This window comes from Ursus americanus, chromosome 6, assembly GCF_024610735.1.
Source record: "Ursus americanus isolate L20-20 chromosome 6, mUrsAme1.1.p, whole genome shotgun sequence".
Classification (NCBI taxonomy): Eukaryota; Metazoa; Chordata; class Mammalia; order Carnivora; family Ursidae; genus Ursus; species Ursus americanus.
Genome location: NC_142132.1, coordinates 25,212,553 through 25,227,118, shown reverse-complemented (window position 1 = coordinate 25,227,118; position 14,566 = coordinate 25,212,553). Strand labels below are relative to the sequence as shown.

The 14,566-nt window shown below is 47.6% G+C and overlaps 1 protein-coding gene across 1 annotated transcript; it reads left to right on the top strand.

Annotated features, from left to right (window-relative positions):
• Window positions 1–2,242: 2,242 nt before the first annotated feature.
• Window positions 2,243–14,566, top strand: INA (internexin neuronal intermediate filament protein alpha). Its single transcript, XM_045803027.2, has 3 exons — window positions 2,243–3,357; window positions 11,059–11,183; window positions 12,539–14,566. The coding sequence occupies exons 1-3, from the start codon at window positions 2,293–2,295 to the stop codon at window positions 12,855–12,857; spliced, it is 1,509 nt and encodes a 502-aa protein (XP_045658983.1). The 5' UTR covers window positions 2,243–2,292; the 3' UTR covers window positions 12,858–14,566.

Here is a 14,566-nt window from a genome sequence, read left to right as displayed (position 1 = left end):
GAGCCCAGAAGTAAGATCTGGTTATCTGCAGCTGTTTCTACTCACCCCACTCATGCTGGCCTCAGGTACCCCAGGCAAGGCTGGCTGCATTCTCTTTGCCAAGGGGCACCCTGAAGGCCTGCACATGGAAATGGTGGACAGTTTCCTGCAATCCCATCACTAACCCCAATTCATATCCTGTTGATGGTAGATGGGAAGCAATGTCCCTTTACTTGAAAGAGGACAATGATGACAAGAACCCCTTATCCCTATACAGCTTACAAAGCCCCTTCACATGCATCAAGTCAATCTTTCTCGACCTTGGGAAGTAGGTGTTGTTATTCCTACAGGCTTGGTAAGTGCAGAAGCCACAATTCAAGCCCATCACCTCTGACTCTGAATTATAAACCAGGCTGCTACTTTGTTATTGGCTAAAACTCTTCGGAAGCCCACTTATTAGCCTTATGCTGGCTGCATGGAAATTAATGAGATTTCAAGAGCCTCATTGCTCTAAGAAGTAGAATTATGTAGTGAGGAAACAGTGTATGTTTGCTTGCTAGTGACCTTGTGCAGAGCGCTGCAGCCGAGCCCTGGTTTCTGATCTCTAAGATGGGGGTAAAGGGCCACCCTGAAGAGTGGCCAGAAGGAAGTAAACCTATGCAAAAGTTCTGGCATGATGGCTAGCAGAAAGTAATCACTCAGTAGGTTAGCTAGCACTCTTCCATCCTTCACCTCGCCAGGTATCTCAGAGCCCAGTGAACGCAGAATTAAGCTCAGGTCTTGGTCTGTGATAAGGAACCAGGGGAACAGGCTGTGGCATGGCCTGACCATCTTCCATGACATCAAGCATAAAGCCAAGAAGTATGTTCCAAAGTCCCATAGGATGCCCCTCTCCCTCTCCCTTCGTTTAGTGGCCTGTCTCAGCTACTGTTTCCCTGTGTGAAGTTAAAACTTGTCCTAGAACTACATCCTTAAGATTCCAAATCAAAGAGGACTTCAGTCTGGAATTCTGGAGTCTACTAAAAAGTTCTTCCTAACTCCCTCTCCTAAGCCATAGCCACATCCTGAGAGATACTATAAGCTAGAAGGTGAGTGCACACTACAGATCCTACACTGACTCCTCCCTGCCTTCATCTCTCCAGATCTGGTTCTTTAACACCCCCCACCCCTACCCTGTGTTGTAGGAGGCCTGCGCTGTAGCCAGCACCCTTCCCCACTCCTGGAGTTTAATGTTTGCAGAGGTCTCTTTTGCTCAGAGATCTTCACAGGAAGGGGTGCTCCTAAACCAGATGAGGATTTACACACCCTGAAATCTCTAAGACCTACAGGGCCACATAGGTAAAGCAAATGAATTAAGAAGGTGGGCGTTATTCAATGGAGAGTGGTGGGGACTGTGGTGAACCCACCCCCATCGGGAGCTCCTGGGCCACCTCCCAGAAAAACCCTCACTATGGCTGGAGGCAAGGAGGACAGGGTCAAAAGAAGCCGTGTGGTCTGCGGATGGGAAACCCGTTTACTTACGCAAACGTCAGGGGCATTTTAGTTTTGCAGATTGCAGCCATCCCAGCTCTTTCCTGCGCTTCCTTCTACTAACTGCAACTCAGGCCCGTGTTCTTTATCTATCTCCCCTCTTTTCCGGGGGCGTCATGAGCATTCCGCCCAGCCACCCGCCCTGGGAGCTTCCGAGAGCTGCGGAGGAACAGCTGATAAGATGCTCTCTGACGTAGACCCACTCTATCCCCTGGGAACCCCTAGCTGGCGGAGGGAAGGGACAAAGCCTGAGGGAAGATACAAAGTCCCCACTCTAATGGGAGAAACAGGGCCTCACCCTCAGGAGCTCCCGGGGAGGGATGGGCGGGCGTTCGGGACACCTCCCAGAAAACCCTGACTCCGGGTGGGTTTAAGGGGGGCAAAGAGGACAGGGTCGAGGGAAGCGACAGAGCCGGGTGGTCTCGGATGAGAAACCCCAGGCGTTGAGGCACCCCTCCGCTAAAGTACTTCCAAACCAGACAATCCTTGGGGAGGGGCGTTGCGGACAGGGAGCGGCTTCTACGCAAATCGCTTTGTCTCCGCGCCCTAGGTCCGCCGCGCGCGCAGCTGCAGTTGTCACTGCGCTTCCCCGCCCCCGCTCCTGGATGCCCCCCTTCCCTCTCTCCACCAGACCCGGAGCAGGAGCTCCGCCCCCAACGCGCCGCCCCAGCCCCGGCGCCTTAAAACCCGGTGCACACCGCCCAACCGCGCCCCGTCTGGCGCACCTCTTCTCTGCTCAGTATCTTCAGCCGCAGCCGCTCTCCCGGCCCTGGTCCCGGCACCATGAGCTTCGGCTCGGAGCACTACCTGTGCGCCTCCTCCTCCTACCGCAAGGTGTTTGGAGATGGCTCTCGCCTGTCCTCACGCCTCTCCAGCGCCGGTGGCGCGGGTAGCTTCCGCTCGCAGTCGCTGTCCCGCTGCAATGTGGCCTCCTCGGCCGCCTGCTCCTCGGCCTCGTCGCTTGGCCTGGGCCTGGCCTACCGCCGGCCCCCGGCGTCCGACGGGCTGGACCTGAGTCAGGCGGCGGCGCGCACCAACGAGTACAAGATCATCCGCACCAACGAGAAGGAGCAGCTGCAGGGCCTCAACGACCGCTTCGCGGTGTTCATCGAGAAGGTGCACCAGCTGGAGACGCAGAACCGCGCGCTCGAGGCCGAGCTGGCTGCGCTGCGGCAGCGCCACGCCGAACCGTCGCGCGTCGGCGAGCTCTTCCAGCGCGAGCTGCGCGACCTGCGCGCGCAGCTGGAGGAGGCGAGCTCGGCGCGCGCGCAGGCCCTGCTGGAGCGCGACGGGCTAGCGGAGGAGGTGCAGCGGCTTCGGGCTCGCTGCGAGGAGGAGAGCCGAGGGCGTGAAGGTGCCGAGCGCGCCTTGAAAGCGCAGCAGCGCGACGTGGACGGCGCCACGCTGGCCCGCCTGGACCTGGAGAAGAAGGTGGAGTCGCTGCTGGACGAGCTGGCCTTCGTGCGCCAGGTGCACGACGAGGAGGTGGCCGAGCTGCTGGCCACGCTGCAGGCATCGTCGCAGGCCGCGGCCGAGGTGGACGTGGCTGTGGCCAAACCAGACCTGAGTTCGGCGCTGAGGGAGATCCGCGCCCAATATGAGTCCCTGGCTGCCAAGAACCTTCAGTCAGCCGAGGAGTGGTACAAGTCCAAGTTTGCCAACCTGAACGAGCAGGCAGCGCGCAGCACCGAGGCCATCCGGGCAAGCCGCGAGGAGATTCATGAGTACCGGCGTCAGCTGCAGGCACGCACCATCGAGATAGAGGGGCTGCGTGGGGCCAACGAGTCCTTGGAGAGGCAGATCCTGGAGCTGGAGGAGCGGCACAGTGCAGAGGTGGCTAGCTACCAGGTAAGGGCTGGAACGCTGCAAAGGGAGGGGCGTCCTGTCCTCTCCCCCACCCACCTGCGCCTTCCCACAACTGGAGGCGCTGGCAAACAAAAAGCCCTGGAGTCTACACTTTTCATTCTAGAGTCGTGGTCACCCTCTTTCCTTGCCCGTCATGTCCCTGTCCGAGCCCTTTTAGAAAAAACCCTTAAGCTTGTTTTTCAGAATCCAAAAATCTAATTCGTGCCTCCGTGTCCGCAAGTGGACATTAACACCCTGGTGACCTGAAGAACAGTCCCCCACCCAAAGTAGGAGTGAACCCAATGCAGTTGGGTTCCAGTCTCTCATGTTGGCAGTGCTGTCTCGGCTGTCTGGATTGTTTGGTTGACTCTGAAAGGCTTTCTGTGGGCCCCGGAATTGGTATTTATGGAGTATGGTCTGCGCTAGAGAAAAGAATTCTGGACTGAACTGGGAAGGGTTCTGCCCAATCATTTTCTTGACTTTTGCCTTCAAAAGAGTAGAGATTGGGAACCAAGGAGCTGGATGATTGGGCTAGTTACAACTGCTCTTCCCTACCCTCTTCCCCTCCCAACACACCGACACACACACACACACACACACACACACACACACACACACACACACACACACACGCAGCGTTTCCTTGTCTACCTACTTGTGATATTTCTCCCTAAAGAAAGCTTTACACCACTTAGCAAATGAGAATGGTCGGGGCGCTGTCCTCGGTGCTGATCTAGAGTTCTTTCCATCTCAGAAATGATGTGTCTCCCGTCTCATGTCCTAGTTATGACTCTCTAGGCAATTAACTGCTTTGGTTTTTTTTTTTTTTTTTTCTCTCCTGCAACACCATCACATCAATCTTGGCTACCTGCAATCAAAGGTCACCTCATGGACAGCATCAATTTTCACTGTCATGGATGGCTTAGCACTTAGTAAAAACCACTTAATCTGCTCAGCAGTAGTGAAGTCCCACTTGAAAATTCACATCTCCTTAACAATTTTCCATCCACAGCGCATGTGATAAATCACAGAGATGGGTGACTCTATCTTTGTCATAGGCCACTTATTTTTTTTCATCTTTGCACGTCCTCTAAGCTCCTATGAAGGTATTGATTGGATCTTTCTTCCTTTTCTCTCCAAACAAAGGCCACTGCATCTTCAGTTTTACTATATAGGGCATTCTGGGCTTATGACTACAAAGAGTACAGAGGCAGGAAGGAATCTAAATAGTATGGTTCATTTTCAAGGTCCAATCAAAGCTCCATTGGGTAGGCTGGTAATAATTCAGAAATTTGTAATGATTCATTCTGGCCAAGATCAAGGTTTACATTTGATAAAATCAATAGGGTTTGGAACATGAATAAAATAGAACAAAGAAAGGAGTAAAACCTCAAAAGTACTATTTTAGTCTACAGCTAAAGAATTATTATTGGTGTGCAAGTATTTGTTGTCCATTATAAACTGCCCCGTTGCTAAAAGAAGAAAGCTTGCCTGGACCATTTGTTTTGGTAGTTCGGAATGACAGTGCTATTCAAGTAAATACTTCTATTCTGCTTCAAAAGCTGTAACTTGAATTTTTCACGGTGTGGCCTAGCTCCTGCATGGCCTGAATTAATCACATTTAGTTAACTGAGATGTCATGTGTTCTTCCAGAAGCCTCAAAAGATGAGCTAGGTGGTCTTCTGAAGGGCTAGCCCAGTATTTCTACAAAAAGGCTAACTTCTGTGCAACTACACTGCCATCTGCATTGGGCTTTGCCATGCCCTCTGTTTACTTGGTGCAGCCCTACATTCTAAGAGGTAGTGACAGTATTGTCCGACTTGTTTTGTTTGCTTGAAAAGGCTTTCAGTGTCAGACAATAGTAGGGTCATCCAGACACAGTCTGCAGGAAACAAACAAACAAAAACCCTACAAAAACTGCCGCATCCGCAGCTCTGCAGTGCTGCCCCCGGCAGCGTTCGCCTTCAGAGCCTCAGTGGACCTGCTGGTGGAATGGAAGACCAAATGAGACAACAGAAAGCTATTTCCTACCCCTTAGGACTTCAGGCTGAGGAGTGGCTCACAACCTCACCTGCTGATCCTCAAGGCCTGAAGTCACAAGGGAATCCTCTGGCTGTTTTCTCTAACAATTTTAGCAGTCTTGGCCAAGATGAAAAGCCTCCTTCTCCACAGTGAGATTCAGCCATTGTTTTCTTGCCCTCTCCCTCCAACCCCCCTCCCCTTCCACTGCAGTAATGGGAGGCTGTTCTCTTTCTTCTGCTTCAGAGATCAGTGATAGGCCCATTTTCCTTTGCAAGCTTGCCACCCTCTAAGATACAGAGAAGAGCCCCATTAAAGTCGCATTTTCCCTTCTCAGAATGCTGACAGCCTATTCTAGAACAGAAAGCTTATTACATTTTTGAAAGGGTGAAGTATGATTCAAGGTGACATAGTAAGTACACAATAATATATGAGAGAGTCCAAATCAGGCAACAGGAGAAATTATGAAGAGCTAGGGCCATTGTCTTCAAAAGCCAAATGTAGCCACCCTCTATAGCTGAACACTTTTCCATTTCTGACCCAGGGTGAATCTGTTTCCTGCATAGCTGCTTTACCACCATTACAGGCCCTGTTCTGTCAAAGACACCTAAGGATATTTTGGCAGGATACTGGAGGCCCTGACCCTATACTATGGTCAGTCTTGGAAAGCCAAAGTTTTCCTTGAAAGACCTTGCTGAACAATCAAACTCACCATTAGTTAATGCTCCCCAGGGAGATGAGCCAAGTCTGCCCTCTTCTCTCCAATATGAGATTGGAATACAACCTAATGAAATAGCAAAAAGGGGCTGCCCTCTTGGAGATTGGGGGTGACACTGGCTGCATATAAATCTATGGCTTGATAGATTTATCTCTGCAACTAGAATTCAAGAAGAAACTACATTTGGTCCTTTTTTCTTTTTAACTCTTCTGGTGTTTTTAGTTTTGCCCCTCCCTGCCTCATTGTATTACTGTCACCAAGGCCACCTTGAAAGCTCTGCTACAGAAATAAGTGTAAACTTGTAGTTCCTAAACCCATCGTTCCACCAAGGTCATTTGGGGGCTTAACAGAAAGATTCTCAGGCCTGCTCCCGAAGATTTGGATTCAGTAGTTCTCAGGTGCAGCCCAGGAATATGCATTTTCAGTAAAAGTGCTGCATCCGATTGTTCTCTGGCTGACTTGGGGGTGCGCTAACCTAAACCACACTTCACAATATAAACCAGCTCATCTAATGCAAGATATTAAAGTACAGTAGGGAAAAAGAAAGAGAGGAAGGAAGCAAGCAAGCAAAGACAGGAGAGAGAATAAGGCATATGGGTGGGTCACCTATAAAAATCCTCTCTCCTCAGCCAGTAATTCTGGAGGAGCTCTTTCTTTCAGGCTGTGCTGTGCTCACTACTACTGCTCACCTGGCTGAGGGCTCCCAAAAGGGATGAAATCCATAGCACTGTTTGTGGTTCCTTTTCTCCACTGCAGATGCTTGTGTGGCCTGGTCTTTCCCTTATTCCTGGCCTGCATCCTTCCAGCTCTTGGGAAGATGCTCAGCGCTTAGCTACTACTCCAGGAGGGACCCCAGCTGGAACTGGGAGTGCCTCTGCCATTCCCTCAGGCTAAGCCAGCAGCAGCTGCGTGGTTGGGGGTGGGGGCGGACTGCAGTACTCTGCTCAGATTTCCAGCTGGAGGCCATCTTGGCAGGGCTTTTGAAGGGCAACGCGAGACAGTCTGGTGTGGGCTGAAGAGAGCGCAAACAAAGGGACTAGATGTTGAAGAGCAATGGTCAGCAGTCAGCCCAGTTCCTTCTGAAAGGAGCAGAGTCATGCTGTTTGTCTTCTCCGATCCATAAAATAGACGTGTGAAATGTGTAACATAAAATTTCAAGGAAATCTCGTCTATCTAGAACTCAGCTCCCAATCTTTTTATCCATCAACCACAGCTCTGAAACAAAAATGTTGTTTTAAAAGGGACCTTATTAACCTGCTACTGAGACAAAACGTCCATGTCCAAATCACATATAGGGAAGTTGACCCCTCTGATGGCCCTGACGTATTCAGTCTTACTTTACATGATTCTAAAGCACTTTGTCTTTTAAATTTCAAGCATGCTGCAAGATAGAGAAGAGGGACCAATGGAGTCAGGCATCGTCGAGAACTAGTAGCATTAGTTTAACTCTCAGAACAAAGAAAACCAATCAGTAGCAAGCACTAATGCAAACACTGCTCTTTGGGGCCATTTAGGGTAGAAATATACAATCTGGTATACCTCAGTTGACCTAAAAGATAAAAGACATCATAGAATTATAGAAAAGTAATTGATCATTATCATAACCTGTAGTTGCTAAGAAAGGTTGCATTATGTTTATGTCCTAATTAAGATTGGTACCCCCCGCCCCCATGGGGCACCTGGCTGGCTCAGTCGAAGCGTGCCGCTCTTGATTTCAGGGTCCTGAGTTTGAGCCCCATGTTGGACGTAGAGATTACTTCAATAAATGAGTATTTTTAAAAAATGGTACAAGCCCCTTTAGAAAGGCTTTTTATTCAGAATCATTATTTAAAAAATATCAGATGCTTCAAGGAATATGCCTTCAACTATCTAATATTAAAAGTTTTATTATACATTGCTTTCCTTAATAATCCAAGGGGCTGTAGGGAGGGCTCATAATTAATTTATCCATATGATTAAAAAGGGTATAGAGTCAGATGGTATGACTCTTTAACAATAATTTATTGAGCAATGTCTACGTGACAAGTGCTGTTTAAATGCCTGTTATCTAATTTAATAGATAATGGACTCATACAATAATGTGAGGTGCCTTAAATCGGAATCCTAACTTGAGAATCACAGAACACTTCAGAAAAGAATAAATATTATAATTTTCTATATGTAGAAATGGAAATTTTGAAGAAACTAAAATATAGAAAACTGACTGAAGTGTATTAGATATTTAGGCAGAGCAAGAAATGCAAGCCAAAGATCCTGATGAAATCCTCCTCTTTTCCTCAGATTTCATTTCTCCTGTCCTTTGCATACTGAGAAGTCTTCCTCCCCTTTCTCCCTTTCCCCTTTACCACAGTAATATTGCTTCTCTTACCCTCAGCGCACCACTAGCAGACTTGCTTATAGGTTAGTTTAACCTCAATGACCAACCATCGGGTAAAATGCTTGGTAAAATCACTTTAAGCCCTTATGATCTCTTAACACACTTTGGAATATTTCCATCACTGTCCGTGTCATATGTATTTTCCCCACTGCTTGTCATTCCTTGCTCTGTACCCATCAGTTGATTGAGTCTCTCCTTTGCGGCATTCCCGTCAATATTTATAGAACAGGTAGGAGGTATGAATTTTCATTCTTTCTGCAGATTCTCTTGATTTGGAGGTTTGCATCACCACCCCACGCCCCCCCCCCCCCCCCCGCCGATGTCATCAGCCCAGCTTTCCACCATCACTTCGTCATCCCCATGAGGGAAGTTACAAGGACCCCTCACCACTTACTTCTGGAGGTTTCTGATGTTAATCTGCATCACTATTTCACAAAAGATACTCTCAATTACGTGTTCTTCATGTCGACAAAGTTGCAACTGAATTATATGGGTTATTTGCTCACATCTTTTCAGATCAGAGGACAGGAAGTGCTCACGTAGCACCGTTCATTCATTTAACGATTGCTCACGGAGCTTCTCCACGGTGCATTGTGCTAGGCTCTGGGCTTCCAGGGGTGAACCAAACAGAATCAGCCCCCCTTTCCACATAAATTACATTCTAGAGCAGTAGTTCTCCAACAGGAGTGACTTGCCTTCTGGGGGACATTTAGCAATGCCTGGGGACATCGTTGGTTATCACAACCGGAAGGAGGGTGCGTGCTGCTGGTGGGCGGAGGTCAGGGTTGCTGCTAAACATTCAACGTTCACAGCACAGCCCCCACAGCAAAGAATTAGGCCCACATGTCAACAGTGCGTAGGTGGAAAACCATGAGCCAGAGAGAGGTGACAGAAAATAAACTAGTAATGAACGAACGAGAAAATTTCAGATAATGATAAGAGCTAAGAGCAGAGCGGCCACTTTCTTCTCATTTGTCCTCCTGCTGGAGGTGCCTTTTTCTCGTTTGCAACAAAGCCCCTTCATGGGCTAGCCACTGTGCTGGCTTGGGGTAAAATAGCATGCTAGATCGGGGTGGGAAGTGTACTTAAATTGGACACAAAGGAGGACTGAGTAGAGGGCATTTGAACTGAATCTTCAGCCACAGAAGACCTACTACAGAACATTCCAAACAGGGGAAGTAGCTAGCCTAAAGGGCCTGGAACAGGAATGAATTTAATAAGTTTAAGGAGCAAAGAGAAAGCCAGGGTAGCTGAAACACTTCGAGCAAGGGCAATAGTATAGGTCGTGCTTAGGAGTTTGGACTTTATTGTCAAGCTGTGAGAGGGCTTCCAGCAGGTGAGCAACTGGATCTGCTGTGTTTTTAAAAGACCCTCCAGGGGCGCCTGGGCGGCTCGTTTAGTTAGGCCTCGGACTCTTGTTTTTAGCTCAGGTCGTGATCTCATGGGTCATGGAATCAAGCCCAGAGTTGGGCTCTGCACTCAGTGGGGAGCCTGCTTGAAGTTTCCCTCCCTCTGCCCCTGCGTGCCAATCCCCCCACCCCGAACCGAGTGTGCACGCATGCGTTCGCGCACTCTCTCTCTCTCTCAAATAAATCAATCTTAAGAAAAAATTGTAAGCTATTTTTCTTCTGTGTCTGGGTTTGCACCTGAAAGAATTTGGAGCAAAACTATTATATGGACCTAGTTTCCTTTTTATTTATATATATATATATATTTTTTAAAGATTTTATTTACTTATTTATTTGGGGGGGAGAGAGAGAGAGAGAGAGCAAGCTCAAGTGGGAGGAGCGGCAGAGGGAGAGAAGCCCAAGCTGACTCTACAGTGAGTGCACAGCCCAGTGCAGGGCTTGACCTCACGACCCCGAGATCATGACCTGAGCCAAAATCAAGAGCCGGCTACCCAACCGACTGAGCCATTTGGGTGCCCCCTAGTTTCTTTCTTAAAAATATAATTTCAATCTGCCATTCGGATTAAAAAAATTCTGTGGAGTATTTCTGCTTCCTTCTTATCTGTCGCGTAAAATGCTTTCAGTAAGGTGATCGAGTAGCAGACCTCCAGGAAACCATCAAAACGGATGGAGGCAGAAAAGACTTGCTGTCCTCTCTGTGCTTTTCACAGTTGGAATTTTCTGAGTCTAAGCTCCTAACCTGAGGCTGTGGGTTTTGGAAGGGACAGGCAACAACTGAATTATTCAGCAGCAGTGCAACAAGCGAGGGAGGGATGAGAAGTAAGGGGTTTTTGTTTTGTTTTGTTTGAAGTTTCTACTTAAATTCCAGTCGGCTAATATACAGTGTGGTATTAGTTTCAGGGGTAAGTGTAACGAGAGAGAGAAAATAGCTCCCTGGTGCGCTTTTGAGATGCACATGCCTCGCAGTAGAAGTTCCGAGCCCTTACCATGCATCCGAACCTCCTGGGGACCTTATGAAAGAACGCAGAGGCTGGGACCCCACCCCAGAACAAATGAATCGGAATCTGGGCTGGGGGACGGGCCTGGATTGTTAATGTGCAGTCAGGGTTGAGAATCCTCGCTTTGTGGAAATCTCACTGAATTTCAGCTGGCTCAAATACGTTGGGTATGTCACTTTTCAGGATAGCATTGGGCAGCTGGAGAATGACCTGAGGAACACCAAGAGTGAGATGGCGCGCCACCTTCGGGAATACCAGGACTTGCTGAATGTCAAAATGGCTCTGGATATTGAGATAGCAGCTTACAGGTATTTCAGAGGACATGCTCACCCGAGCAGATCCAGCCACCTGGGGCACAGCTACCCGAATAAGTGGCTAAGTGGTTTTATAGTCTTTCCGATTTCTGATGGGTGAGAAGGGAGGAGGAAAGTCATCCCCAGCCCCTTCCAGGTGAGCTGACTCCTCTGTCCCTCAGCTTCTTTATATCCCAACTCCACCTTACTCGTCCTGGAGTCGTCTGCCTACCTCTGCTAGCATGGAAGGAGATAACTGAGTATCCAGAGGTTGAATAAAACCCATCAGATTCTAACTTTTAAAAATAGGGCTTATACAACATGGAACGTCCTAATAGGTGAGGTATCCCTTTGGATTTCTACTGAAACAATGTTCAAGTGAATATTTACCTTAAAAAAAAAAAGGTAATAACAGTAGCTACTATTTTTTGAATGGCTACTATGTGCCAGGCACTATATTAGAAACTATATTTAAATTATCTAGGTATCTGGTCATATTATTTCCATTTTTCAGACCAGGAAACTTGAACCACAGACTGACCATGTAACTTGTTCTGAGTCACAGTGCTGGTAAAGGGAAGAGCCCAGCTTCTATCCAGATCTAAGAATTTTTTTTTTCTTTTACACTATGTATACCTCTTCAAAACAAAACTCCAAGAGTTTTTGATAGTGTCCTGAGTTTCTGATTTTAAAGAAAAGATGATAAAAATTATTAGAGATAAGAGAAGGCATTGGGGCCACTCTTATGATGCTGGTTAGGTTAGGCTGAGAAAAAGTCTGGTATCTGAAACAGTTGTACTCACTGGTTTTTGAAGTTGCTGGTTCCATTCCCTTTGTCCTCCTCTACGTTGAGAAAGTACAAATCTCAACTTCAGGCTGAATGCAGCAGCTCATCCCTCCGCTGTGGGTTTCTCACCTCCTTATCCCTGTTGCTCTTAAGGTTTTAATTAGTGAAATTACTTCTCCCTAGAGCTTTGTAGGCTCCTAAGTGCCAAAAATGGGTGTGATGAGGCCAAGGGGAAATGAACAAAAATTCCTTTTTGAACCTATCTGTGAAGAGGATAGGTTTCCCTCTGACAGTGCTTTCAGCACAGCTGATGCTAAAGATGTGCGAGTGTGTGTGTGTGTGCGTGTGTGTGTGTGTGTGGTGTGTCCGCACACGCACGCAAGCATGTACGCGTATGCACGTGCTAGATAAACTCCAAGTCTTTGAACCTTGGAAGTCAATATTTATTGGTCTCAACCTCACGAAGAAACTGCAGGGTCTTATGGAATCTTTCTAAAATGAATAGAAACTGGAGGGTTAAGTTCTTTTTTTAAAAAAAGTTACCAGTTGACTTCCTAAGACTTTTTCTCTGTTGGATTTACAGGAAACTGCTGGAAGGCGAGGAGACACGTTTTAGCACCAGTGGATTAAGCATTTCAGGGCTGAATCCACCCCCCAATCCAGCTTATCTGCTCCCGCCTAGAATCCTCAGTTCTGCAACCACCAAAGTCTCATCCACGGGGCTGTCTCTTAAGAAAGAGGAGGAGGAGGAGGAGGAGGAGGAGGCTTCTAAGGCAGCCTCTAGGAAAACCTCCCAGATAGGGGAAAGCTTTGAAGAAATACTGGAGGAGACAGTAATATCTACTAAGAAAACCGAGAAATCAGTTATAGAAGAAAGCACCACTTCAAGCCAAAAAATATAATTCTGTTGCTTAAAAAAAAAAAAAAGTTAATGCTTAAGAGGGGATAATATGCATTTGACTTGTTAAAGAGCCTATTCCTGAACCAAAACACCTGTCACCACTGTAAAATGTCTTCAAGGCTTCAGTCTCCTAGTTAGCATTGAATACTTCACTTTCTCTAATAAGAAAACCAGCCCTTAGGTTGGAGCAAAGTGCAGTCCTCGAGCAATCACAGAGGAGTTATCGAAGAACTCAGCTTTCTCCCCTAAAGCTCAGGCTTCGCAGCGTTAGATGATTCGGGTACAGAGGAAGTACAGACTAAGGTGCTAAATCTGTGATCATCATCATTTGCTGTGAATTGAAATGAAAACTGATATTCGCTCACTCTCCCCAGACATCACCCAGCCATATAGTCTCCTTCTAGGTACCTAAAACATAAGATCACTGCCAAAGATAAACCAATGGTCCACATCCGACTCCACTCTGACAAAACTGCTTCACAAGTGGTAGGTGTTTGTTTGACAGACACTTCCTCCCACCCCTCGCAATTCCATCTCTCCTTTTCTTCCCTTCAGGAAAAAAAAAGGCTAGTGTCGTATTCTTCCCCCTTAAACACAGTTAGGTTCTTCTCATAAGAACTTGCCCCCTTTAGCTCTCTTTGTTCAATGGATAAAATTAGATGCATGTTGACCATTTCTGTGATTCGTGTCATGACTTCTCCCTGCCCGTTCCACGTCCTTCCAATTCTGTAAGTGAAGAAAAATGGCAGTGATGAGTTTTAAGGGTTGTCCCCAACAAATAATGAAAAGACTCCCTAGACTTTAGGCTTTCAGATTATTCAAATCCATTTATTTAGGAGGGAAAAAGTACTTTATTAAGAATGTAGTTGTTCACTTTAACTTTAGAAACACGGTCATAGTGCCCCAAGCTGTGATTAAGCTGACCTTAGATTTAGTCGTAGAAGCTAGAAGAGGTATTTGTGTGAATGGAAAAAGCCAAGGTCCCATTGATCTGCGTGAGTTCATTTGTGGTGATCTAGAATTAGCTGTTTCACGCCCTTACCCCGGCACCCACGTAGCCCCTTTCCCACTGTCTCGGTCCTAGAGAGACCTTGCTTTCACTCTCCTCTGCCTTGTAAGAGTGCTAAGGGTAATGACGTTACCCCCAGGACACGATGCTACTGCCCCAAAGTAAAAGGAATCGCCTCTGGTCAATCAACACCACCAGCAAACGTAAAAAAGAAATCTTTCTCTCTTCTGAAAGAGTCCTGCCCCACGGTTTTCCCATTGCTGCATGGTTGGTGGGTCTCCTTTACCTACCGCAGAGGCAGCGACGCTCAGGCTGGAGAAGCGCATGCGTACGTGCTCCCACTCCCGTGCTAGGAAGTACGCTCTGGAGAGCCCGCTCTCCATCCGCCCAACCAGGCAGCAGCCGCATTGCCCCGTCTTCCACATGTGCCAAGTTTGACGTAGGGCTAATTCTCTCCTGCAGTCCCTTCCACCAGACTAAAGAGTTGCCGTGTCTTGTCACACACCTCCATTGAAAGTGCTGTTGTGAAAGGGCGTGATGCTTTTACTGAACTTTCTTATCCTAGGACCTGCCTCAACGGTTCAAGGAACTGGACAGATACTTTCTCTTCTTCCTTTCCCTCACTCCATCCCTGTCTACTCCCCACACGTACTGTAAAACATTAGTAAGATAAGAATTAAAAGTCACACGAATCCCACCAA

Excerpts from the sequence above, each read along its gene's own strand:
- INA (XM_045803027.2), top strand. The coding sequence starts at position 2,293 with ATGAGCTTCGGCTCGGAGCACTACCTGTGCGCCTCCTCCTCCTACCGC. Across the intron at positions 3,358-11,058 it reads CAGAGGTGGCTAGCTACCAG|GATAGCATTGGGCAGCTGGA; the intron begins GTAAGGGCTGGA and ends GTCACTTTTCAG. Across the intron at positions 11,184-12,538 it reads ATTGAGATAGCAGCTTACAG|GAAACTGCTGGAAGGCGAGG; the intron begins GTATTTCAGAGG and ends TTGGATTTACAG.